Source organism: Heloderma suspectum, chromosome 8 (assembly GCF_057233095.1).
Source record: "Heloderma suspectum isolate Gila_16-S chromosome 8, 16-S_ref, whole genome shotgun sequence".
Classification (NCBI taxonomy): Eukaryota; Metazoa; Chordata; class Lepidosauria; order Squamata; family Helodermatidae; genus Heloderma; species Heloderma suspectum.
Window position 1 is genome coordinate 37,708,767 of NC_139465.1, and position 27,824 is coordinate 37,736,590.

The 27,824-nt window shown below is 46.7% G+C and overlaps 1 protein-coding gene across 2 annotated transcripts in view; it reads left to right on the plus strand.

Annotated features, from left to right (window-relative positions):
- The first annotated feature begins 8,689 nt into the window (after positions 1-8,689).
- The window catches only part of PLCG2 (phospholipase C gamma 2), a 107,385-nt gene continuing 88,250 nt past the window's right edge, over positions 8,690-27,824 (plus strand). For both annotated transcript variants that reach the window (XR_014784607.1, XM_084811980.1), the window contains exons 1-2: positions 8,690-8,910; positions 22,787-23,014. Coding sequence is in view for 1 of the 2 variants with exons in the window: in XM_084811980.1 (XP_084668106.1) it covers positions 22,819-23,014 (196 nt within the window). In the remaining variant the exon portion in view is untranslated. The remainder of the gene's footprint in view (positions 8,911-22,786; positions 23,015-27,824) is intronic.

Consider the following 27,824-nt stretch of genomic DNA (forward strand, 5'->3'; position numbering starts at 1 on the left):
CGCGTCTCTCTTTCTCCACACACACACGCGCGTCTCCTTCTCCACACACACACGCGCCTCTCTTTCTCCACACACACACACACGCGCGTCTCTCTTTCTCCACACACACACACGCGCGTCTCTTTCTCCACACACACACACACACGCGCGTCTCTTTCTCCACACACACACACACACGCGCGTCTCTCTTTCTCCACACACACACACACGCATCTCTCTTTCTCCACACACACACACACGCGCCTCTCTTTCTCCACACACACACACACGCGCGCCTCTCTTTCTCCACACACACACACACACGCGCGTCTCTTTCTCCACACACACACGCGCCTCTCTTTCTCCACACACACACACACGCGCGTCTCTTTCTCCACACACACACACACGCGCGTCTCTCTTTCTCCACACACACACACACGCATCTCTCTTTCTCCACACACACACACACACGCGCGTCTCTCTTTCTCCACGCACACACACACGCATCTCTCTTTCTCCACACACACACACACGCGCCTCTCTTTCTCCACACACACACACACGCGCGTCTCTCTTTCTCCACGCACACACACACGCGCGTCTCTCTTTCTCCACGCACACACACACGCATCTCTCTTTCTCCACACACACACACACACGCGCGTCTCTCTTTCTCCACACACACACACGTGTCTCTTTCTCCACACACACACACACACGCGCGCGTCTCTCTTTCTCCACACACACACGCGCGCGTCTCTCTTTCTCCACACACACACACACACACACGTGTCTCTTTCTCCACACACACACACACACACACGCGTCTCTCTTTCTCCACACACACACACGCGTCTCTCTTTCTCCACACACACACACACACACACACACACGCGTCTCTCTTTCTCCACACACACACACGCGCCTCTCTTTCTCCACACACACACACACGCGCGTCTCTCTTTCTCCACACACACACACACGCGCGTCTCTCTTTCTCCACACACACACGCGCGTCTCTTTCTCCACACACACACGCGCCTCTCTTTCTCCACACACACACACACGCGCGTCTCTCTTTCTCCACACACACACACACGCGCGTCTCTCTTTCTCCACACACACACGCGCGTCTCTTTCTCCACACACACACGCGCGTCTCTTTCTCCACACACACACACACACGCGTCTCTCTTTCTCCACACACACACACACACGCGCCTCTCTTTCTCCACACACACACACACACGCGTCTCTCTTTCTCCACACACACACACACGCGCGTCTCTCTTTCTCCACACACACACACACACACGCGCGTCTCTCTTTCTCCACACACACACACACACGCGCGTCTCTCTTTCTCCACACACACACACACGCGCGTCTCTCTTTCTCCACACACACACACACACGCGCGTCTCTCTTTCTCCACACACACACACACACGCGCGTCTCTCTTTCTCCACACACACACACACACGCGCGTCTCTCTTTCTCCACACACACACACACACGCGCGTCTCTCTTTCTCCACACACACACACACGCGCGTCTCTCTTTCTCCACACACACACGCGCGTCTCTTTCTCCACACACACACGCGCCTCTCTTTCTCCACACACACACACACGCGCGCGCGTCTCTCTTTCTCCACACACACACACACGCGCGTCTCTCTTTCTCCACACACACACACACACGCGCCTCTCTTTCTCCACACACACACACACACGCGTCTCTCTTTCTCCACACACACACACACGCGCGTCTCTCTTTCTCCACACACACACACACACGCGCGTCTCTCTTTCTCCACACACACACACACACGCGCGTCTCTCTTTCTCCACACACACACACACGCGCGTCTCTCTTTCTCCACACACACACACACACGCGCGTCTCTCTTTCTCCACACACACACACACACGCGCGTCTCTCTTTCTCCACACACACACACACACGCGCGTCTCTCTTTCTCCACACACACACACACGCGCGTCTCTCTTTCTCCACACACACACGCGCGTCTCTTTCTCCACACACACACGCGCCTCTCTTTCTCCACACACACACGCGCCTCTCTTTCTCCACACACACACACACGCGCGCGCGTCTCTCTTTCTCCACACACACACACACGCGCGTCTCTCTTTCTCCACACACACACACACACGCGCGTCTCTTTCTCCACACACACACACACACGCGTCTCTCTTTCTCCACACACACACACACGCGCGTCTCTCTTTCTCCACACACACACACACACGCGCGTCTCTCTTTCTCCACACACACACACACACGCGCGTCTCTCTTTCTCCACACACACACACACGCGCGTCTCTCTTTCTCCACACACACACACACACGCGCGTCTCTCTTTCTCCACACACACACACACACGCGCGTCTCTCTTTCTCCACACATACACACACACGCGCGTCTCTCTTTCTCCACACACACACACACACGCGCGTCTCTCTTTCTCCACACACACACACACGCGCGTCTCTCTTTCTCCACACACACACGCGCGTCTCTTTCTCCACACACACACGCGCCTCTCTTTCTCCACACACACACACACGCGCGCGCGTCTCTCTTTCTCCACACACACACACACGCGCGTCTCTCTTTCTCCACACACACACACACACGCGCGTCTCTCTTTCTCCACACACACACACACACGCGCGTCTCTCTTTCTCCACACACACACGCGCGTCTCTTTCTCCACACACACACGCGCCTCTCTTTCTCCACACACACACACACGCGCGCGCGTCTCTCTTTCTCCACACACACACACACGCGCGTCTCTCTTTCTCCACACACACACACACACGCGCGTCTCTCTTTCTCCACACACACACACACACGCGCGTCTCTCTTTCTCCACACACACACACACACGCGCGTCTCTCTTTCTCCACACACACACACACACGCGCGTCTCTCTTTCTCCACACACACACACACGCGCGTCTCTCTTTCTCCACACACACACGCGCGTCTCTTTCTCCACACACACACGCGCCTCTCTTTCTCCACACACACACACACGCGCGCGCGTCTCTCTTTCTCCACACACACACACACGCGCGTCTCTCTTTCTCCACACACACACACACACGCGCGTCTCTCTTTCTCCACACACACACACACACGCGCGTCTCTCTTTCTCCACACACACACACACGCGCGTCTCTCTTTCTCCACACACACACACACACGCGCGTCTCTCTTTCTCCACACACACACACACACGCGCGTCTCTCTTTCTCCACACACACACACACACGCGCGTCTCTCTTTCTCCACACACACACACACACGCGCGTCTCTCTTTCTCCACACACACACACACGCGCGTCTCTCTTTCTCCACACACACACGCGCGTCTCTTTCTCCACACACACACGCGCCTCTCTTTCTCCACACACACACACACGCGCGCGCGTCTCTCTTTCTCCACACACACACACACGCGCGTCTCTCTTTCTCCACACACACACACACACACACACACGCGCGTCTCTCTTTCTCCACACACACACACGCGTCTCTCTTTCTCCACACACACACACACACGCGCGTCTCTCTTTCTCCACACACACACACACACGCGCGTCTCTCTTTCTCCACACACACACACACGCGCGTCTCTCTTTCTCCACACACACACACACACGCGCGTCTCTCTTTCTCCACACACACACACACACGCGCGTCTCTCTTTCTCCACACACACACACACACGCGCGTCTCTCTTTCTCCACACACACACACACACGCGCGTCTCTCTTTCTCCACACACACACACACACGCGCGTCTCTCTTTCTCCACACACACACACACACGCGCGTCTCTCTTTCTCCACACACACACACACGCGCGTCTCTCTTTCTCCACACACACACACACGCGCGTCTCTCTTTCTCCACACACACACACACACGCGCGTCTCTCTTTCTCCACACACACACACACACGCGCGTCTCTCTTTCTCCACACACACACACACGCGCGTCTCTCTTTCTCCACACACACACACACACGCGCGTCTCTCTTTCTCCACACACACACACACACGCGCGTCTCTCTTTCTCCACACACACACACACACGCGCGTCTCTCTTTCTCCACACACACACACACACGCGCGTCTCTCTTTCTCCACACACACACACACGCGCGTCTCTCTTTCTCCACACACACACACACACGCGCGTCTCTCTTTCTCCACACACACACACACGCGCGTCTCTCTTTCTCCACACACACACGCGCGTCTCTTTCTCCACACACACACGCGCCTCTCTTTCTCCACACACACACACACGCGCGCGCGTCTCTCTTTCTCCACACACACACACACGCGCGTCTCTCTTTCTCCACACACACACACACGCGCGCCTCTCTTTCTCCACACACACACACACACGCGTCTCTCTTTCTCCACACACACACACACGCGCGTCTCTCTTTCTCCACACACACACACACACGCGCGTCTCTCTTTCTCCACACACACACACACACGCGCGTCTCTCTTTCTCCACACACACACACACGCGCGTCTCTCTTTCTCCACACACACACACACACGCGCGTCTCTCTTTCTCCACACACACACACACACGCGCGTCTCTCTTTCTCCACACACACACACACACGCGCGTCTCTCTTTCTCCACACACACACACACACGCGCGTCTCTCTTTCTCCACACACACACACACGCGCGTCTCTCTTTCTCCACACACACACGCGCGTCTCTTTCTCCACACACACACGCGCCTCTCTTTCTCCACACACACACGCGCCTCTCTTTCTCCACACACACACACACGCGCGCGCGTCTCTCTTTCTCCACACACACACACACGCGCGTCTCTCTTTCTCCACACACACACACACACGCGCGTCTCTTTCTCCACACACACACACACACGCGTCTCTCTTTCTCCACACACACACACACGCGCGTCTCTCTTTCTCCACACACACACACACACGCGCGTCTCTCTTTCTCCACACACACACACACACGCGCGTCTCTCTTTCTCCACACACACACACACGCGCGTCTCTCTTTCTCCACACACACACACACACGCGCGTCTCTCTTTCTCCACACACACACACACACGCGCGTCTCTCTTTCTCCACACACACACACACACGCGCGTCTCTCTTTCTCCACACACACACACACACGCGCGTCTCTCTTTCTCCACACACACACACACGCGCGTCTCTCTTTCTCCACACACACACGCGCGTCTCTTTCTCCACACACACACGCGCCTCTCTTTCTCCACACACACACACACGCGCGCGCGTCTCTCTTTCTCCACACACACACACACGCGCGTCTCTCTTTCTCCACACACACACACACACGCGCGTCTCTCTTTCTCCACACACACACACACACGCGCGTCTCTCTTTCTCCACACACACACGCGCGTCTCTTTCTCCACACACACACGCGCCTCTCTTTCTCCACACACACACACACGCGCGCGCGTCTCTCTTTCTCCACACACACACACACGCGCGTCTCTCTTTCTCCACACACACACACACACGCGCGTCTCTCTTTCTCCACACACACACACACACGCGCGTCTCTCTTTCTCCACACACACACACACACGCGCGTCTCTCTTTCTCCACACACACACACACACGCGCGTCTCTCTTTCTCCACACACACACACACGCGCGTCTCTCTTTCTCCACACACACACGCGCGTCTCTTTCTCCACACACACACGCGCCTCTCTTTCTCCACACACACACACACGCGCGCGCGTCTCTCTTTCTCCACACACACACACACGCGCGTCTCTCTTTCTCCACACACACACACACACGCGCGTCTCTCTTTCTCCACACACACACACACACGCGCGTCTCTCTTTCTCCACACACACACACACGCGCGTCTCTCTTTCTCCACACACACACACACACGCGCGTCTCTCTTTCTCCACACACACACACACACGCGCGTCTCTCTTTCTCCACACACACACACACACGCGCGTCTCTCTTTCTCCACACACACACACACACGCGCGTCTCTCTTTCTCCACACACACACACACGCGCGTCTCTCTTTCTCCACACACACACGCGCGTCTCTTTCTCCACACACACACGCGCCTCTCTTTCTCCACACACACACACACGCGCGCGCGTCTCTCTTTCTCCACACACACACACACGCGCGTCTCTCTTTCTCCACACACACACACACACACACACACGCGCGTCTCTCTTTCTCCACACACACACACGCGTCTCTCTTTCTCCACACACACACACACACGCGCGTCTCTCTTTCTCCACACACACACACACACGCGCGTCTCTCTTTCTCCACACACACACACACGCGCGTCTCTCTTTCTCCACACACACACACACACGCGCGTCTCTCTTTCTCCACACACACACACACACGCGCGTCTCTCTTTCTCCACACACACACACACACGCGCGTCTCTCTTTCTCCACACACACACACACACGCGCGTCTCTCTTTCTCCACACACACACACACACGCGCGTCTCTCTTTCTCCACACACACACACACGCGCGTCTCTCTTTCTCCACACACACACACACACGCGCGTCTCTCTTTCTCCACACACACACACACGCGCGTCTCTCTTTCTCCACACACACACACACACGCGCGTCTCTCTTTCTCCACACACACACACACACGCGCGTCTCTCTTTCTCCACACACACACACACACGCGCGTCTCTCTTTCTCCACACACACACACACACGCGCGTCTCTCTTTCTCCACACACACACACACGCGCGTCTCTCTTTCTCCACACACACACGCGCGTCTCTTTCTCCACACACACACGCGCCTCTCTTTCTCCACACACACACGCGCCTCTCTTTCTCCACACACACACACACGCGCGCGCGTCTCTCTTTCTCCACACACACACACACGCGCGTCTCTCTTTCTCCACACACACACACACACGCGCGTCTCTTTCTCCACACACACACACACACGCGTCTCTCTTTCTCCACACACACACACACGCGCGTCTCTCTTTCTCCACACACACACACACACGCGCGTCTCTCTTTCTCCACACACACACACACACGCGCGTCTCTCTTTCTCCACACACACACACACGCGCGTCTCTCTTTCTCCACACACACACACACACGCGCGTCTCTCTTTCTCCACACACACACACACACGCGCGTCTCTCTTTCTCCACACACACACACACACGCGCGTCTCTCTTTCTCCACACACACACACACACGCGCGTCTCTCTTTCTCCACACACACACACACGCGCGTCTCTCTTTCTCCACACACACACGCGCGTCTCTTTCTCCACACACACACGCGCCTCTCTTTCTCCACACACACACACACGCGCGCGCGTCTCTCTTTCTCCACACACACACACACGCGCGTCTCTCTTTCTCCACACACACACACACACGCGCGTCTCTCTTTCTCCACACACACACACACACGCGCGTCTCTCTTTCTCCACACACACACGCGCGTCTCTTTCTCCACACACACACGCGCCTCTCTTTCTCCACACACACACACACGCGCGCGCGTCTCTCTTTCTCCACACACACACACACGCGCGTCTCTCTTTCTCCACACACACACACACACGCGCGTCTCTCTTTCTCCACACACACACACACACGCGCGTCTCTCTTTCTCCACACACACACACACACGCGCGTCTCTCTTTCTCCACACACACACACACACGCGCGTCTCTCTTTCTCCACACACACACACACGCGCGTCTCTCTTTCTCCACACACACACGCGCGTCTCTTTCTCCACACACACACGCGCCTCTCTTTCTCCACACACACACACACGCGCGCGCGTCTCTCTTTCTCCACACACACACACACGCGCGTCTCTCTTTCTCCACACACACACACACACGCGCGTCTCTCTTTCTCCACACACACACACACACGCGCGTCTCTCTTTCTCCACACACACACACACGCGCGTCTCTCTTTCTCCACACACACACACACACGCGCGTCTCTCTTTCTCCACACACACACACACACGCGCGTCTCTCTTTCTCCACACACACACACACACGCGCGTCTCTCTTTCTCCACACACACACACACACGCGCGTCTCTCTTTCTCCACACACACACACACGCGCGTCTCTCTTTCTCCACACACACACGCGCGTCTCTCTTTCTCCACACACACACACACGCGCGTCTCTCTTTCTCCACACACACACACACGCGCGTCTCTCTTTCTCCACACACACACGCGCGTCTCTTTCTCCACACACACACGCGCCTCTCTTTCTCCACACACACACACACGCGCGCGCGTCTCTCTTTCTCCACACACACACACACGCGCGTCTCTCTTTCTCCACACACACACACACACACACACACGCGCGTCTCTCTTTCTCCACACACACACACGCGTCTCTCTTTCTCCACACACACACACGCGTCTCTCTTTCTCCACACACACACACACACACGCGCGTCTCTCTTTCTCCACACACACACACGCGTCTCTCTTTCTCCACACACACACGCCCATCGCTCTCTCGCCCTTTCTTCCTCCCTCCTTTTCCCTCCATGGCTGCTGGGTGGCCGGCCCGCGTCACATGGGCCCTGTCCCCGGCCCGCCCAACCAACCAACCCTCCGCTCGCCTGAGAAGCAGAAGTAGGAGCCTTCTTGGGGCTGACGGAGGAGGAGGAGGTCGCGACGGGCGGGCCGAGGGGAAGCCGGCGAAGCGGCGAGCGGGCGAGCGAGCGGCACGAGCCCCGCCGGGCGCCTCTGCCCCCTTCGCGCGCCCTGCCCGCGTGAATTGCCGCCTTGGGGACGGAGGCGCAGGTGAGGCGAGCGCCCGACTGAGGAGGCGCCCTTTCCCGCCGCGGCTCCTTCAAGCGCCGAGCCGAGGGTCTTCCCTCCTCATTCCCCGCCTGGGGTTAAGTAAGGGGTGGTGGTTCCCCCGCTTGTCTTCCTTCCTTCCTTCCTTCCAACCAACCCCGCGTGCTTGAGCGGGGTGTATTTAAAAGGCGAGGGGGCTTAAGCGCCTTGCCAGCGAAATGCCCCCTTCCCGCTCCCCAAGGCCAGAGAAGCTGCTGTGTGTCTGCGCGTGCCCACCCCCGCCCCGTTTGTTTTTAAAATGTTTAAGCTGCCCTTCAGTATAGGTCTAGGTCTCAGGGCGGAGGACACGAAAAGGAAACAAAAATAACGAGGGTCACGTTTTTTTTTGTTTTGTTTTTTTAAAGCTTGAAATTAAAAGCATTCAGCAACCGACACTCTGTGCATGCTCTCTGCGGCACTTGTTTTGAGCGCTCACCGTCCATCCCCGAGGATGCCGGATCTTTTTTCTACTGCCTGCCGTTGACCGGCACTAAGGTTGCTGCAGCGCAGAAGTTGCCTGGGGATCACTGAGGAGATGGGGTGTGTGTGTGTGTCTGTCTCTGCAGTCCAGGCAATGGTCATTCTGCACATGCCCTGTGCCACTCTTTGGTGCCTTCCCTCCATCCTTACGCAGGTTGTGGTTACCTCAGAATTTTCCCCTCTTCTGTCTCCCCCTTCCTCGTTTTGTTTTTGTTTTGCCCTTGCTTTGTTAGGGTGCAATCTTATGCCTGTTGAGACAGAAATAAGCCTTACAACACCCAGCATTCCCCAGCTAGTATGACTGGCTGGGGAATGCTGGGAGATGTAGGGTTTTTTTTCTGGCATAGGATTACGCCCTTAGTGAATTGAAAAGGTGCTGGTGCTTAAACATAACTGGAGGGAAGTGTCCTTCCTCCTAATCCCTGAACTGAAAGGGATGGAGGGGAGTTAACACTGGGCACATATTCTGGGGCACTCCTTTTTTTAAATTTTTCCCTCCCCATCACTAAGCAGGCTGCGGTTAGATAGGGGTAGAAAGGACATACCCCTGGGTATTCTTTTACATGAGAGTGACTTACCTCTACCACTTTCTCAATATTTGAGGACTTTCATGGAGGCCTTGCTCTGGGTATCTTTGCTTTAAGAAGTAAGATCTGGTAGTGCCCAGTGCAGGACTTTCTCTGTAGCAGGTCTTTGAAACCTATCTAGGAAAGCCCGTCAGGCCACCTCATTGCTTAGTCGAAATGTTCTTTGTATTTACCCAGGCAGGTATTTACCCATGGAGCTTGTTCTTGGAGCGGTAGTGCTGCTGCTTGTTTTCTTTAGCTTTGTTTTATGTTGAGCTTCACCTTCTCACATCTTAAAAATCGCCTTGAACAGAAAGGCAATTCGATGATTTATTATAATGAAGCCTGTCTTCTCTGCTGAGCCTTGGCTGTCGCTCCAGGAGACAGCCTTGCTCACAGCAGACTGGTTGGAGGACTCTGCCAGCACTGCTGCTGCCTCCCACCAGCTGGAGGAGACTGGTGGCTGCAAAAAGAGGGAAGGAAACCAGCTCTCCGCCCTACTTTCCCCCTGCTTTTTCTCCAATGGGGGTGGTGGTGGATTAGTAAGAACAGCAGCAATATAGCCGTGGAGTGAAGGAAGAAAAGGTAGTGGTGTGAACAAAGAAGTGGATCTGTTTGAGGTGGAGACAAAAGTGTATGTGTATGTGAACCTTGTGGTAAGGAAATGAATGGGGGATATTACTTTGTTCCAATATATGAATATTGTTTTAAGATTGAAGAGCCACAATTTGTCATGCCAGTAGCTAGTAACCCTAAAAAAGGACAAGTTTGTTTGTTTGTTTGTTTGTTTATTTATTTATTACATTTATATCCCGCCTTTTTTCCTCCAAGGAACACAAGGTGGCGTACATAATCCTCCTCCTCCTCCATTTTATCCTCACAACAACAACCCTGTGAGGTAGGTTGGGCTGAGAGTCTGTGACTGGCCCAAAGTCACCCAGTGAGCTTCCATGGCCGAGTGGGGACTAGAACCCGGATCTCCCGACTCCCAGTCCAGCACTCTAGCCACTACACCATGCTTTTAACAAGTTAAGTTACAGCCCTTCAAACTGCCTACATTTGTTTTGGTGTGGGAAAAGGCTTCATCTGTGGAGCAGTGGAAATCTATCACAGAACAACAGGAGCAGCTGCAGGCAGGGTATTTGGTACTGTCTGTTGTCAGATCTCCCTGATCAATATTAGGTCACCTTCATAGGTGCTGCTGGGTGGAAGAACTGAGGGGTGTTCACAAAATTCTGTTATTTGTATTGTGAGAAAAATTGGTAACTAGCAGTGCAATCTTGCGCATGTCTGCTCAGAAGAAAGTCCTATTGAGTTCAGTGGGACTTACTTGGAAGTGTTTGTTACAGCCTTCTCCAACCTGGTGCTCTCCAGGTGTGTGTTAGACTACAACTCCTAGCATCCTCTAGCAAGCATAGTTGGGTGGAAGATGCTGGGAATTGTAGTCCAACACATCTGGAGGGCACCAGGTTGGGGAAGACTGATTTACAGGATGGCATCCTAGAAGTGGTAAAACCCCATGCACCTGTTTTAGACTCCTAAATTGTCTTACTATTATCTAGGCATCTGAAATACATTTTCCACCAAGTACATAACTATCATAATGTCCCTACATGGGGCTACTTTGTTATACCTGCACTCCATTCTTTTTCATTACCTATAATCAATAAAGCTTTTGGGAACCTTTATATCATGTCATAATCTCTAAGGCCAACCTAGAATGCCTGTTTTTACCATTTATGTTCAAGGTTGGAGAGTGGGTTTCTTGCTGTTTATCATGAGGAACAAAGCAGTTTCGGACAATTATTTCATAGTTAGGTTAAGGAAGTTCTTACATTAGTATAATCACTATGCTTGATCTTGGCTAAATGTCTGAGAAGCAAGAGTCAGGATACTGTGAAGGCTCATGCTTTATTTTTCATTCTTTTCCAACAGCCTGCATGAGGTCTGACATCTTTGGGCTTTACAGAGATGACTCAAACATTCTCTCATCTTGGCCTGCTGGCTAAGATCAAGCACAATATGTACATATATTTTAAACGAAAACTGTGTGTGTTTTTATAGGGTTTTATAATGTTGTCCAAGATGAAAACTCTTTGATATAATTGATTATAAAATCTGATAAATAGGTATTTTGGGTCGATCTCTTGCCTGTGTACATGCATATATACTTCTGAGTTACCCAGAGCAGAAAACTGGTTTTGAGCAAGAGCAAAACTGTAGATCTGATTTCATTTTCATTTGCTTCATGTAGATTGTGGTGTATTCACAAAACTTAGTTTATTTTTGTCCAGAAAAATGGAGGCACAAACAGACTATGATAATGAACTGTTATTTAATACAAAAGTCAGTTAGTTAGAGATCTTCAGAAATTATTACCTTTTGTACTTTGGAGGGCATGACTCTAGAAAGGAGCTTCCTGTGCTCTTGATTTGATGTTCTAGTGCCAAACTGGACACATGGGAAGAATTCCTGTTAATGCAGTTACAATGTGACATAGGAAACTTCTCACTGATGGGTCATCCTGTCATGATGGTCCCAAGAGTCTGGGTTAGCAATAGTTATTTTATTTATTTATTAACTTTCTTAATTGTCCATCTAGCCAGTCACCCGGCCACTCTGGGCGATGTACAACAGTACAATTTAAAACAGTAAAATTACACATTAAACATTATTTAAAAATACCCTAACCCACCCCAAATGCCTGCCTGAATAACCAAATTTTCAGTGCGTGGGAGAAGCTCATTAAAGAGGGGCTATGGTGGAGTTCCTTAGGGAGGGAGTTCCCCAGAGTGGGGGCCACCACAGAGAAGGCCCTCTCCCTTGTCTTCACCAGCCTAGCTGTCCTGGCTGATGGGATAGAGAGAAGGCCATCCAAGGCTGATCTTGTTGAGCGGTCTGTCTGGTGTTGCTGGAGGTGCTCCTTGAGATAGGCTGGGCTGGAACCGTATAGGGTTTTAAAGGTCAAAACCAACACCTTGAATTTGGCCCGGAAAACAACTGGTAACCAGTGCAACTCCTTCAAGCACCGGAGTGATGTGATCATGCCGGCGGCTGCCTTTAACCTAAAGTTCTGGGTTTACACAAAGCGACAACCCAGGATTCAACAACCCATACTCAACCCATATTCTAGGTTGTTACATGTGAACCAGGTCAGTGTGTGACTGAACCCTTTGATGCTGAATTTCTCTGGCCAAGATCTGTTGTCTGATCATTAGTTTATTGTTTGTAGCTAGGTTACCTACACTTACAAACCAAGGTGGCTTGGTGTTCTAGGACCTGTGCAAGCAAATAAAAAGGGGCCAGTATACAGTTCCATTGAAATTTAATAAGAGCTATCTATAGGCCACAGGGTATAATCCTTTGCCTACAGCAGTGATACTTCAGATGAGACTGCAAAAGTAACTCCTCTACAGCAAGTTTATTGCATTGTTTCAAAAGATTATTCCTAATCAAGAGATGGCAGTTGCACATTACAGGATGCCAAAAATGCACAAGCAGGTACATGCAGCCCATTTGCTCCTGCTTTGCTCCTCCATTCACAGAAGTGGGAAAACTAACCAGGAAGCTGCAACTAACCATAGTTTCCTGTTATATGCAAACCAAAATTGCTTCCAAATAAGCCAGCAGTGCTGCAGTTAGGTAATTTTAGATTCTGGATTCCATGGTCTCATGGAGGGCCCCTCTTTAGATGGTAAATGTGTATTACTTCACTTACTTCAAAATGTGGTTAGCCAAATGCAGCTCTGTTGTATTAGGGGCGTGTGCGCTCATTTAGCTCAGTGGAGCCCTAGACGTCTGCCCCAAAGTCCAGGTCTGACAGCACCATTGCAAGCCAGGATTGAAAGCCAGTTTTAAACCAGGGTTTGTAGTGGGTTTATTAAGCTTCCCTTGTTTGGAAGCACTTAACTTTAGTTCCTGGTTTGGACACAGGAAACTATGATTCAGTGCCGTCCTGGCTTGTTTTGCTTCTTATGCCAAGGGATGATCAAAGTGGTAGGAAAGGAGCTGCATGCAGGTGAACACTGCTCATGCATATTTTATTACAAGTTTAGCATGATGTGTAGACTGGGTAAAAGTAGCCAAATTCACCACTGATTAATCTTGGTAACCTGTAGCTACTGGCATATATAGGCCTTCAGACTGGTGTTCAGACTTGCATAGTCTAGGGGGCTACTGGCTGATAGACAGGGTAGGTGATCTCATGGTGGTGATATCCACAAAAATGTTTTTCTGCTCAATAAGGACTTAAGAGGGAGTTTGCTTCTTGGTTTTTGCCAAGAATTGTGTGTTGAACAATCGCTTCATGTCCACCATTTTGTGGTGCAGATTTTGATATTTGGGAGATTCACATTGCTTATTCAGCCTAGATTTATTTATCCACACTAATGAATATTTGCATATGTTTAATTAAAATGTTCTATCTTCATCCGCATGTATGCACACATGTAAGAGAGTGTATTGTTAACTTCTTTTACATGCTGGGTAGAAAAGTGGTTGGGTGATTCCGCCTCTGGCTTCCCAGAACTCCTCCTCTCAGGGAATTCTCTCCTTAGCTGCATTGTCTTTTGAAGTTCCAATGCAAACTAGTGGGATGTTGTAATAATAGCCGGTGCAGTATTACTGTGGCAATTCAAAGCCTATTATATTGGTTCCTGAAGTATTTTAAAACGTACCTTTTAATTTGTCACCATTGTAGTACACAGGGTTTTGAGAAAGCTGCAGGGAAGGAGGAAATAGTAGTCCTGGCCTTCACAGATATAGGATCAAGAGACTTCACACATAGTAATTGACAATTTTTTCTTCCCTTTCAGTCCCAGCCTCAGAGAATTTTATACTTTTCTCTCATCCTAGTTCTCCTGTAATGGCTTCTTTCAAGACATATTCCTTGGTATTGCTGCTTCTTCTCCAGTGGTTCTATTTTGTCAGTTGCTGCCAGCTTTTCTTTTCTGCCAAGGCATCCTGTATGAACTGTTATGTTTATTCAGTGTCTGCTGTTTATAGAGAGCAGGCGTCACTGCAGGTGTTGAGTAAATTTTTCTGGTGTGCAGTACAAACAAACAGACATAAAAGCTAGGGTTTTTAAGGATCAAGTGTGCTGTGTAGGAAACTGAATAATTATTATTTGTTCCATTGAATAAGCAGCAACAGCTGCTTTCTTACTGTATAAGATAGTGTTTATCCCAGGGATTTTAGGAATGGAGCATTGTAAACCTTTCTGCTGGCAATTAGAGATTAAGGATGTAAAACACAGTGAGTGGCATTGTTGTGGTTTGGTTCATACCTTCACGTTCTATCAGGTGGCAAGGTGAACATTCAAATATCAAAATACTTACTGGTTTGTGCTTTGTATAAATATGACAAAATGTATATGTATTTCCAGAGCAGGGCATCTTTTTCAACATTTCTCTTGAAATTATCAACTGAGACAGACAAAAGCAAGGAGTTAAGCTAGAGCTATGGTGAAGCAAAATATGACACTGGGGTCCATTTATTAACAAGGAAACTGAAACAAGTTGCTTGTCATGAAAGGTGGTGGGCAAAAAGGATGAAGAAAAGAAGTACAGGAGATGCTGTGGTTTGTGACTGGAGTAGTTTTTGAGCCCTTCCAGTCCTTTCTATTCTGTTATGGGAGTGGGGAGGGGGATGATTCCAGAACACAGCTTTACAGCCTCTTTATACATTTTTTTCAATGAATGAGAGCAGATAATATCTGTGCTGTGTAAGACCTGACTTGGTGGGGGAAGGGGCGAAGAGCCATAGTTCTGTGGTAGAGCACATGCTTCCATGCAGAAGGTCCATAGAATCTCCAGTTAAAAGGATATCAAGTAGCAAGGCTGAGAGAGAATCTTGCCTGGGACCTTGGAAATCTGCTGTAAGTCAGAGGGGAAAATATTGAGTTAGATGGACCAGTGGTCTGAATAAAGCAGCTATGTTAATATCTGTCAGGGGGCCCTAGCCAGCCTCTTTCAGTCTACTCCAGTAGCCAGCTCCAGACACAGACAAAGGATTCTTTTCAAGGCTTTATTCCTTTTACAACTTAATAACTCTATCACCAGCGACTAAGCTATGAACAGCAGAGTAACCTATGCCCCAGGTTAGAAACAGTTGGTCCCCGTTTGAACGAGAATCACTTGCAGACCCTGAACTTATGGGCTAGGGAGAGTACCTCCCCTTTTCCCTTGGGTCCTCAGGATGCGACCGTTGCTTGTGTGACAAATGGGCGCTACGCCTCCTTTCCACACCCTCCATAGCTCGTCGCTCTTTCCATCTATGTCGAGCATCCAGCAAGCCCTCCTCCCATGCTCTTTCACTCCCAGGACCGCTATCTATCTCTGGAATGCTGGCAGGAGGAATTTCTGCCAGCTGCAGGGCCTGGGAGGGATGAGCGCGCTCCTCTCCCACCGACGGCTGTTCCTCCTCAGAATCAGAACTGCTCTGAGGTTCTATGGGCTCAGTGTCCACCCTGACAATATCCAGGACTGTAGAACTCATCTGTTCCTTATGGAGCGAATGAATTTTTTTATTAAGATTTGAATTTCAAGCTGATATTTGAAGTTGTATGATGTTTGGATGAGGCAAAAAAAAAAACACCCTTGGTGAATTTTAGCATACTGACTCAGGCTAAAATGTTAGGCACATTTATCTGGGAGTTAAGCCCCACTAAATCCAGTGAGACTCTCTGCTTCTATTAGCATGCATGGGATTGCACTGCACAGCAAGTTAATTGAACAGTTGTCTAACGAGAGCCAGTGTGGTGTAGTGGACTGGGACTCGGGAGACCTGGGTTCTAGTCCCCATTCAGCCATGAAGCTCACTGGGTGACTTTGGACTAGTCACTGACTCAGGGGGTAGGGGACCTGTGAGGGTAGGCAACCTATGATGAACTCCAGTGCCCATTAGCCCCAGCCAGCATGGCCAGTTCATCACCGATGATGGACTGGATTTGCAATGCCTTTTGGGAAAACTAATGCTGAGAAACTTTGTTCCACGCCTCTTTAGGATTCTAATCAAGACCGCCAACTTTTTTGATCCTTGGATTGCAGTTGGTTACTTCATTGACACTTCACTAAAGCTTGCTTTAGAAGCAAGACATTAACCTGAGCATGAGTAGTTTTATATGTATGAATTGGAAGTTCTGTTCAAGTGTTAGCCCAGTACTGTTGTCACTATCACTTTGCATCTCAGTTCCTCATTGTACAAAGAGTAAAAAAGAACAGAAAAAATCTCTCAGGGTTATTGCAACACAAGGCTTGCTTCAGTGTTATCAGTTCATTCCAATTTTTTTCTGACGCAGCCTCCTTCTACCTAAATGGCATACTTGAACTGCAAATGTGTTTTTTTAAATTTTTAAATGCTTTCCAGCTTCAGTGTTTTTGAAATAATCAAGAAGCAGGCTTGAGCCATTGCAAGAACAAACTTATTGCAATTTAGGGTGCAATCCTATATATGCTTACTCTGGTCCAGTCCGTGCATCGTTTAATCTAGAGCAGTCTTCCCCAACCTGGTGGCCTCCAGATGTGTTGGGCTACATCTCCCATCATCCTCATGGCAATTAATTACTAATGAAGTAGTTAAAGCAGGCATTGCTTATTAGAAGTGCTTTACATCTGTCCCCCCTTCCCTCACTTATTCCTATGTCAGACATGTTGGTAGAAAGCTATTTTTCTGTTAGGTGATCTAAATAGCCATCTGGAGAAAAGGGTTATTCACTGAACACCTCTCTCATGTAAGCTTTATTGGAATTATTGGGAATGTTAAAGAAATAGAGATTGATGGGTATGAAATAAGCAATTATTAGTAGTAATTAGGTACCCGAGGAGTTGCATAATAACATTATTTGTATCACTTGGATATAGTTGATTTTACATATATTTGATTTCCTGATGACTTTGAGGGATAAATCTGAATATGCACTCCCCCAGAAAGACAGTGATCTCACTACTGAAATAAAAGTTCATGTTTTCACTATTCGGATCCAACTTGGCCTGGATACAGTAAACCCCTAATGGTGCTGGTAGGGATTTCCGCTCATGAAAAGAGGTTTCTCCAATTTCCACCAGTTCTCCCCATCTGCAGCTCCGTGCCATATTGCACACCATTCTAGAGATCCCCTAACCCTCAGAAGTAGTTTCTCAGCAGGTGCAACGAGCTGCAGTGGAAAGGAGGGACAGGAAAGCCCCATCACATGAGCAAAACACCATTTTCAGTTCTGTGGACACAAGCCATTAGCTCTGTCTAGTAGTTCAGTGAAAATTATTTGTAAAACATAGACTATAACATACTGGATGAGGGCAAACAAATTGAAGCTTAATCCTGACAAGACAGAGGTGTTCCTGGTTAGTTAAAAAGCAGGTCAGGGAATAGGGATTCAACCTGTGCTGGATAGAGTTACACTCCCCTGAAGGCTCGGGTTCGCAGTCTGGATGTATTCCTGGACCTGGAAGCCCAGATTTCAGTGATGGCCAGGAGTGTGTTTGCACAGCTAAGGCTAGCAGGCCAACAGGGTCTGTTCCTACAGATGTCTCATCTGGCTGTAGTCACGCATGCCGTAGTTACATCCCATTTAGACTACTGTAATATGCTGTGCCTGGAGCTGCCTTTAAATACTGTTCAGAAACTTCAGCTGGTCAAGAATGCTGTGGCCAGACTGTTGATTAGGGCTGGTTACAGGGAGCACGCGACTCTCTTATTGTAACAGCTTCACTGGCTACTGGTCTGTTTCTGGGCACAATTTAAAGTGCTGGTTATGACCTATAAGACTTGGAATCAGGCTGCCTGAAAGACCATCTTCTTCCATATGAGCCTGCCCAGGTTTTAATACCATAAGGCCCTTCTCTCAATACCACCACCATCAGAAGCATGTTTGGTGTGGGTGTCAGAGAGGGCCTTCTTAGTGGCCTCTCCCAGACTCTGGAACTTCCTGCTGAGGAAGGCTAGGTTGGCTGTCTCTTTGTTGTCCATCTGCTGGCAAGCAAAAACATTTTTATTCAGGCAGGCCTTTGGCATATAAGCTGGTCTGTTGCTGAAGGTTTTCTTTAAATTGGTTGGTGCTGTTTATGTCTTGTATTGTTGTGATATTAATAGCGTTTTTAATTCATTTGTTTTTATGTTTTGTTTTAATTAAAATTTTGTTTTTCATCTGGATTTTATTGGTGGCCACCTTGAGTGCCATTTGGGTGGAAAGGCGAGATATTAACTAATTAATTCATTAATGCCATGGAGTCAGAACAAAAATAACAGTTTGTCCTGGGCATTCCCCAACTCATACTAATTAAATATAACAACAACAAAAAATCCCTTGGGAAAACTACTTGAAGTACATGCACTCTCAGGGAAGGCTAGAATATTTCTTGGGGAATAATTATTATTACTTAAAGGATTAGAAAAAATGAGAGTTCTTTCTAAATCATGAGATTATTGGATGAAAGAACTTGACCATGTATAGTTGACTTACTCCATAACCATGTGAATGGCAAAGATTTCTTTAAAAAATCAAATCTATGCTGACAATTCTGTTGCAGTTCTTTAAAATATATCCTTTATCATGCCCCAATATCAGCAGCCCACAATTTTGCTTGCCATGTTGGGTGTTCTTTCGCTATCTCACAAGAATGATGAAGGAACCGTCCCCACAGTCTCCGTATTGGGCATAGGTTTGGGGACTTGTGGTTGAAATGCTTGGAATGCCTCTGCCACTCAGTGCCAAAACAACCCCCAGCTTTTCCGCCTGACTCTGGGGGAGAATGCCATTTGGACAATGGATGGTAGAGATGTTCAATGAATCTCAACAGCACACCACCAAAAAACCCAGAGCCTTTCCCTCCTTAGTTCTAAATTTAGAGCTGGGGAAGGGCAGGAATTTTTGCCACAGTTGTGCTGAGCTTCCAAGGCCCTCTGAAATCCAGTACAACTGTGGGAACCCTGCTTGCCCTCCTTCCAGCTCCACACATGTCTCTGATCATGTGCAGAGGTGCAGCGTGATGTCAGGAAACAGCAGTCCAATCCTTTACATGCCTGCTCAAAATTAAGTTCTACTTCATTCAATGGAGCTTACTTTCAGATACATATGCATAGGATTTCAGCCTGTAACCTTGTAGATATCCTATTTATACTTACCTCTGCAATCCTATGTATACTTGGCATGAATGCTGAAGTCGCTCAAGATGAGGCCTTCTTGTCTGATGCAGCTCAGGATGTAGCCTCTGTGGTGATTGTGGGTCTGACTCAATTTTATATCTGATCTGACTCATTCTGCTAGGCGGACACTTGATTTAGTGTTTTGTACCGGTGAGAAGGCAATTGGTCTGTGGGTGGGTGAACCTGTTACGGTTCCAGTGTCCTGGATAGACCACTACCTGGTTAGGTTTGGGATTTCAGCAACATCTGATCTCTGCAGGGATGAAGGATCTATTAGGCTCTTTTGCCATTGGAGTCTTATGGATTCCGATAGATTTCAGAAGTCTCTTGAGGGTTTTCTTGCTGACATACCTGGCTGCCCTGTTAGTACCTTGTTCATGGGTAAATGGAGTGATTGTATCTAGAGCCCAGGCCTAAGCACCCTCTCCCAAATCATAGTGCTCAACTAGTTCCTTGGATTTCTGAGGAAACGGGGATAAAGAAATGTATGGAATGATGGCTTGAGTGCAAGTGGCAGAAGACAAGATGAATTTGACCAAACACAAGACTAGAATCCATTTTAGGGACTACTCTGTGGTGGTGATACTGACAAAGAAAGTATATTTCTTTGCTACCATTAGGTCTGCTTCAAGTTGGCTGGTGGAGCTATTCCATGTGGTGAGAGACCTATTTCATTCTAGCCTGCAAGTAGAACCTTTGTTGGACCACTGTGACTAATTTGCTATACATTTTTCAGATAAAATTTCTTGCGTCTGTTCTAACTGCATTTAGAGCAGAATTTATCATTGCTAGGGCTTTATCTAGCCATGTTGTGATGGAGACCTTTCAGCTTATTCAACCTGAGCCAGGGTAGCTTGGAGAATTGATACCAACTACTTTAGTCCTCAATCCTTGCTTGCTCTGGCTGGTTAAAACCACAAGAGCAGCAGGCCTTTCTGTTGGGATTTCAGAGGTAATCAATACTTCACTGAAGGACGGTGTAGTGCTGGCATCACTGAAAAAGGCTATGATGTGGTCACTCCTGAAAAAATATATATTCAAATTTGGACCCAGGTGATGTAAATAATTATCATGGGTACAAGAGACAGGGACTTTTTGTTTGCTGCACCGGGAATTCCTTTGAAGTGGATCTTTCCATTTTTAGACGGCTTTTGCATATTAAAAAATTTCAACTAGCTTTTAATATGTGATCTATTCTAAGGAATTATTATAGTTTGCTGCTTTAAATGGTATTTTAAATTTTATTGATGTTTTAGTGCTGCCATTTTCATGTTTTGTGTTGTTTAACTTTTTATATCTGTTGCAGTTTTCTTTTTGCGAGCCAGTTTGGTTTTTTTTTAATCTGAAAAATGGGATATAAGTAGTAGTAATAAAGCTGAAATAGGGGCCGCGGTGGCTTAGTGGTTAAGACGCTGAACTGCAGACCGGAAGGTCGGCAGGACAGCAGTTTGAGACCCGAGTGCTGCGTGACGGAGTGAGCTCCCGTCTTCAGTCCCAGCTCCTGCCAACCTAGCAGTTCGAAAGCAAGAAATTGCAAGTAGATAAATAGGTACTGCTTCGGCGGGAAAGGTAACAGCGTTCCGTGAACCTCGGTGTTCAGTCATGCCGGCCACATGACCACGGAAGCATCTTCAGACAGCGCTGGCTCTTCGGCTTAGAAACGGGGATGAGCACCGCACCCTAGAGTCGGACACGACTGGTTGGGGACACCTTTACCTTTACCTTTAATAAAGCTGAAACAGTTTTGCCAATTCTTTTTTTGGGAGTTGATACATAATCTACATAAAATGATTGCTATATATCTAAATGCTCAAAGCACTTCACATACATTATCTCAGTAATTCTTGCCAACAACCTTGTAAGGTAGGTCAGTACGTAGTGAGGAGGGGTGGTTAGACTGAATGATAGTGTCTTGTCTAAGGTATACTAGTGAGTTCATGGCAAAGCTGAGATTTGAGCCTGGAGCTTTTTGGCTCAGAACTCAGTTTCTTCCAGCCTAGGCTGAGGCAGATTTATTCAGAAGGAAGTCCCAATTTGTTCAGTGAAACTTAGTCCCAGGTAAGTGTGCTTAGGACCACAGTCTCTACTCTCTTGTCTTCTGTGTGAGAGATTTTGATCCAGAAACTGCTGTCAAGATTTTGATCTTGTAACTCATGGTAAGCCATCAGTGGAATGATATGTAGTTTGGGGAAGAGGATGGGGCTAAAATGTCTTTTCTGCTATGGATAATGCTGTGAAGGACAAACAGTTGATGGTAGTGCCTTGTTGACAAATTAGAGGCATCCTTACTTTGTTTTCCATAATGTGAGGTCATACTTCAGCTACTGCTCAGGCTACTCCACCCCAGCCATTGTTAATAAGTAGTATATACTTGTATTGTGTTGGCTAGCGTAGTGCTGGCTCCTTTCTTCGACAACCGCAAATCACTCCATGGTTTGTTTTTTAAGGTACCTAATTTGGGTAGGACTATTTGTTAAAATTAATCAGACAGCAGTGGAGACCTGTGTACCTTGTCCGCAAGAGCAGTTATTTATGCTAACATAATTTCACTTTTTGAAATTCCTTTTTCTTTAAAATGAAACCGCAAAAGAAATACTTTTTAACAAAAAGGTCTCCTTTTAAAAGTAAGTCATCTTTGCTCCTCCTTCTTTCAGCCTGTTGAAGACTTGCTGCCTTCACCCTGAAAATGTCCCGAAGAAGCATAGACTATGGGGAGCTACCAGAATATGAAAAGAGTCAAATCAAAAGGACCCTGGAGCTCGGCACTGTCATGACGGTGTATAGCCTCAAAAAGAGTAATCCAGAGAGGAGGACCATCCAGGTCATTATGGAAACCAGGCAGGTAGCATGGAGTAAGACAGCTGACAAGATAGAAGGATTCTGTGAGTATCTGCTTAGATTCATCATTGCAAATCATTGACAACTTCCCTCATACATGGCTGCATTCTTAGACGTGATGGTGGAACTCTGTATGCTGTTACATTTGTCCCTAGTCCCATGTTCCTGATCTGTTAACACTGTAGTGTACATGTACAATCTAGAAATGTGGGGCAAAGCATTAGAAAGTGATTTTGTTCTCCAGACTTTGGCTTCTAAGCTTTTCACTTGCCCCTTGTGAGTTAGCATATGTGAGCAGTATTGACCAGGCCATGCACAAATGTCTGAGACATCGGATTATCCTATTAGTCACTGATATTGTTTTTAAACCGATTTCTCAATTGGGATTCAAGTCCTTAAAGTTTTTGTGTTCACAGACTATGAGGGCTAGAAACATATTTTGTTTTTCTCTGTTTTTTTTTTAATGGAAAGAGGAGTTCTTGCAACATAATATGCTCCTAAATTGACAAGGTTTGTGATTAAAAATCAGGAAAATGTGTGCATGACCTAATCAATGTTAAGCATTTTTTTCTTATTTAAATAAATGAGAGGTTTTTTGTGTTTTTCATTAAACTCATGCTTACATTTCTCTTACTTGAAATCATTGGGATATAAAAGTGATTAGCCTTGGCTAGATCGTGAATCTAACCCTGCAATTTTTCCACATGCCCAAACAAATGGATCACAACTGAGTAAACCATGATACATTTTTAAAAAGTGGAGTAGCTAAGAATGTTGAAGAGCAAAAAACAACAACCTCATAATGTACAGTACAGTTCTACTCAGGAGTAAGCCACATTGAGTTCAATGGGGCTTACTCCCAGATAAGTGTGTGTAGAATTGCAGACTGAAGACAAAAGGAGAAGGGGACGGCAGAGGATGAGATGGCTAGATAGCATCACCGATGCAATGAATATGAACTTGAGCACGCTCCGGGAGAGAGCGCAGGACAGGAAGGCCTGGCGTGCTATGGTCCATGGGGTCACGAAGAGTCGGACACGACTGAACAACTGAACAACAACAAAGTGAAAAGTAATTGTTTAAAAGGATTATGTTTCAAGCTTCCTTCTTCATGATTAATGTTAGGCGGCATATCATGTTTCATTTCAAGGAAGTTTTGTTGCTTTTCATATAAAATCCTCAGGGATCTCAATTGTGGCATATCATGAAACGTCTCCGTCCAAAACAGCAGTACAAATAACAACATATATATAAAAATACTTGTACCTCAGGGCTGAGCTGTTCATAAATTAGGTCTCCAATCTTTTTCTTTTTGTAAAAAATGAAATGCAGACACCTGGTTCCTGAATTTGCTTCACAGTAGCAGTTATATTTCTATGTAACCCATTTTCCCACTCAACTCTGCCTATCTGCTTTTTTCCCATCATAGAGCAAACATTAGCTCTGGGAACAGGGCAATTTTGATTGGGAAAAGAGTATTGGCAGGGGAGAGAGAATACACCATCCCTCTCAGTACTGCAGGCAAATTCATTCTCTCTGTCTCTCTCTCTCCCTCTCACACACTCACACTCACGCACACACGCGCGCACACAGCAAGAGACAGAGAGAGAGATGTACTTCAATTAAAGAAGTTGGATCAGTTGTAGGTCTGCATGATGGTCCTAAATTTGGTCCTAAATTAAATCTTTTTGGGATATCCTATTTTGACCTGGCTTTTGCAGTAACTTTTTTCACTCAAGAAAAATAGGTATATTATATTTTGGCCTGTTTTATATATCTTATGGTTGTCTTTATGATAGTGTGACAGTAGCCTCTTACAGAAATGGCTTAATGCACTAGCTTAACTCAAGCATGGCAGCAAACCATGGTTAAGGAAGTTTATCTGTGCTTTTGTTAATGAGCTAAATTGACAAATCATAGTTATAACCAGCACTGGAGCCAGCTTTCCTTGCCAGCTTTCCTTGTTAGGTGGGGCAGCCACATTTCTAAGTGGGGCATTTTGTTGGGGAGGTGCATAGCACCAGCCAATCCCCCCCGCCCCCGTGGAGAGGACGTGAGAGCCAGGCCAGGGGAAGGGAAAGGCAATGACCTTCTCCTTCACTCCTCCATGCAGAGAGTATGTTAACTTACATAATGGGCTATGCAGAGGTCAAGTTAACAGAAAATTTAGTATTAACACTAGGAATTAAATGACTGGCATATTTTTTTGTTTCATAAGAAAAAAGGACATTAACTATACAGTGGACAAGGGGATACCAAAAGGTGTAAAACAAGATAGTTTGTGCTATAGCTAAGAAATTAAAAACTAATATAGAGCTTATTTTCTCAAAGATTCAATTATATCATGACAACACCAACACAAGAAAACAGCTTTAGAAGAAACAGAGCAAGAGCACATTACAATAGTCAAGCATTTAGGGAGAGTGGTGCTGAGAACAATATGCATAACTTTCTTGCTGAAGTCAATGAGATTGAGTCCTTCACTTTTTAAAATATTTACTGCATAATAACTTCCTTTTGCAAACTTATAAAAATGCTTGATAACATGCAAGAAAGCTTTCTGAATGGCAGGTTCACAGTACACCTTTTCAGAGAGAAAATGCATAGCACCTAAAAACCATACTTTAGAACAAGGTAATTCTTTCAGATCACTTTAAGTTATCTCTTTATTTTACCCTTTAGCAATAAGCACCGAGTCCTGCTCTACTCATCATAATAATTGCAGAATGAAAAAAAAACCCCTCTTAGTTCTTACTGCGGGCAAACAAACATGCTTCTTTATTGCTGGCTGGGTAGAGATCACAACTGAAACTGAAAAGCAGAGCAAAGGAAAGTCCAGCTGGTGGAGTAACTCTAATCTGTAATACAGAGTCTTAATATACAGAGATCCTCTTCAAGGGTCGTGTTACTATACAGGCTGTTTTTTCAGCTTCATTTAAATAATTATAGGGTGATTGTGATAATGAAAAATCCTCCCTCAGTCAGGCTACAGGGCTGGTTACAGCCAATGTTCTACCTCTAGAAGCTTTTGAGCCATGGAGATGGGAGTGAACTTACACTGAATGTGGAGTGGCCAGAAAACAAATGCACACAAGTCACTCTGAACAATAGTTTGCCTGTTGTACATTTGGCAGGTAAAATTATGGTTTGTGCTTTCAGTTATGGTTAGTGCAAACCGTGGTTTAGTGTAATCTCTTAATTGAGCCACTAATGCAAAGCATCATTGTCTGCTGTGCATTGAGGCTCTGGACTAATAACACTGTAATGTATCTACAAAAGCAAGAAGTATTGTTGGGGCTGTAAGCTTTAGTTCAGAGGTGGGCAACTTCAAGCCCATGGGCCAAATCCAGTCCTCTAGGTTTCCCCAGATGGCCATGCCCTCTTCCCCTGAACCCACCCCCTTTCCCCCAACTACTGTTCATTTGGCAGTTTCCTGGATTTTGTGCAGTTTTTCCCCCATTCTAAAAGGTTGAAATGCCTCACCTAAGTCTTAGTTCCTGGCAGTAAGAGCTTTAAGCTACAATATGCTGGGTTTTTTTTTGTATTTTGGGGCCTACCTGTTATGCCTCGCCCACCATTGAATGCAGCCCCCACTTTTTCTGAAATTGAAAATCAGAATGAAACAGATCCCCACTCCTCTTTTAGTTGGTAGACTGATCAATTTAAAGCTTTAGACTCCAATGCTGCACACAGTTAACCACCTTAAATTAGGCCAGTCGGATTTAAGCAGTCTAATTGTGTGCATGATTTTAGCCTCAGTTGATCCGGAGAGGGCAACTTTAGTTGGTGAGAGCAATCATCAGTCAGTGGGTGTAAGTTAAGGGCATACTTTTGTGTGTGTTTTTGTTCTTGTTTTTTGGTTCTATTGTATTAACTGTAAAAGGTAATGAAAAAGAAAGTATTAAATACGATCTTTCCTTTTCACAACTAGTGTTAGCTTATACTTCCGTTAGTCTCTCAACAAGGCACCTGTATAGAGATTCTGATATGTTAATTGTATTTATATTAGCTTAATTGGTTCAAAGTCAGATGTTTAATCATCTATAATTTTACTAAGCAGTTGATAGCCCTGCTTATTCTCATACATGTAAGTCAGTATATGTTCCAGAGGGATAGCAGTGTAATTTGTTAGCAAAAACAACAGACTGTGACACCAGCTTCTGTGGGCCAGAATTCACTTCATTGGGTTCTGAAGTAGTCATTTAAGTGGATAGATGATACATACACTAAAAGCAGAAAGAAGCGAAAGTGTAGAAACTGTTTTGCTTTTATAAAAAGTGTGGCCAAGATGTCAAGCAATTTGAGATAGTGTTAGGTGTGTCACAGTGTTATGAAGAGCATAAATAAATGCCAGATCCAGTTGCTGTGGAGAATGTATATCCATATAGCAGTATTTCCTTTTCTAATGTGGGACATTTTAACATATTCCGAAGTATAATAAAAGGCTTTTGAAATGCTCTTAATTTTTTTTCTGTTGAAGATTTTCTAAGTAGCATTTGGTATGTTGTGATGTAGCATTTGTTTTGCACATAAAATTTAAAGATAGTTTGAAACTATGTTAATCACAGAATGGAAACTTTGGCCGGTGTGTTTTTGTTAGATTATTAACTAAAGAATTATATGAGTTGCAACTTCTAGCGATGAATAGCTTTCTTTTTGGTGGAAATTGACAGTTATTTAAACAGTTCCTGCTAAGGACATTGATCATTGAACCAGATCTTATTTAAAAAAAAATAAATCTCGTGGTTGAGCCTGTTTAACAAGCACAAGAGTGGAAATTCCTTAGCTTCAGGTTCAGTCTGTTTGGCAACAGGTTAAAATAGCTCTTTTAAAAAAATGTTTTGCTGAATTGCC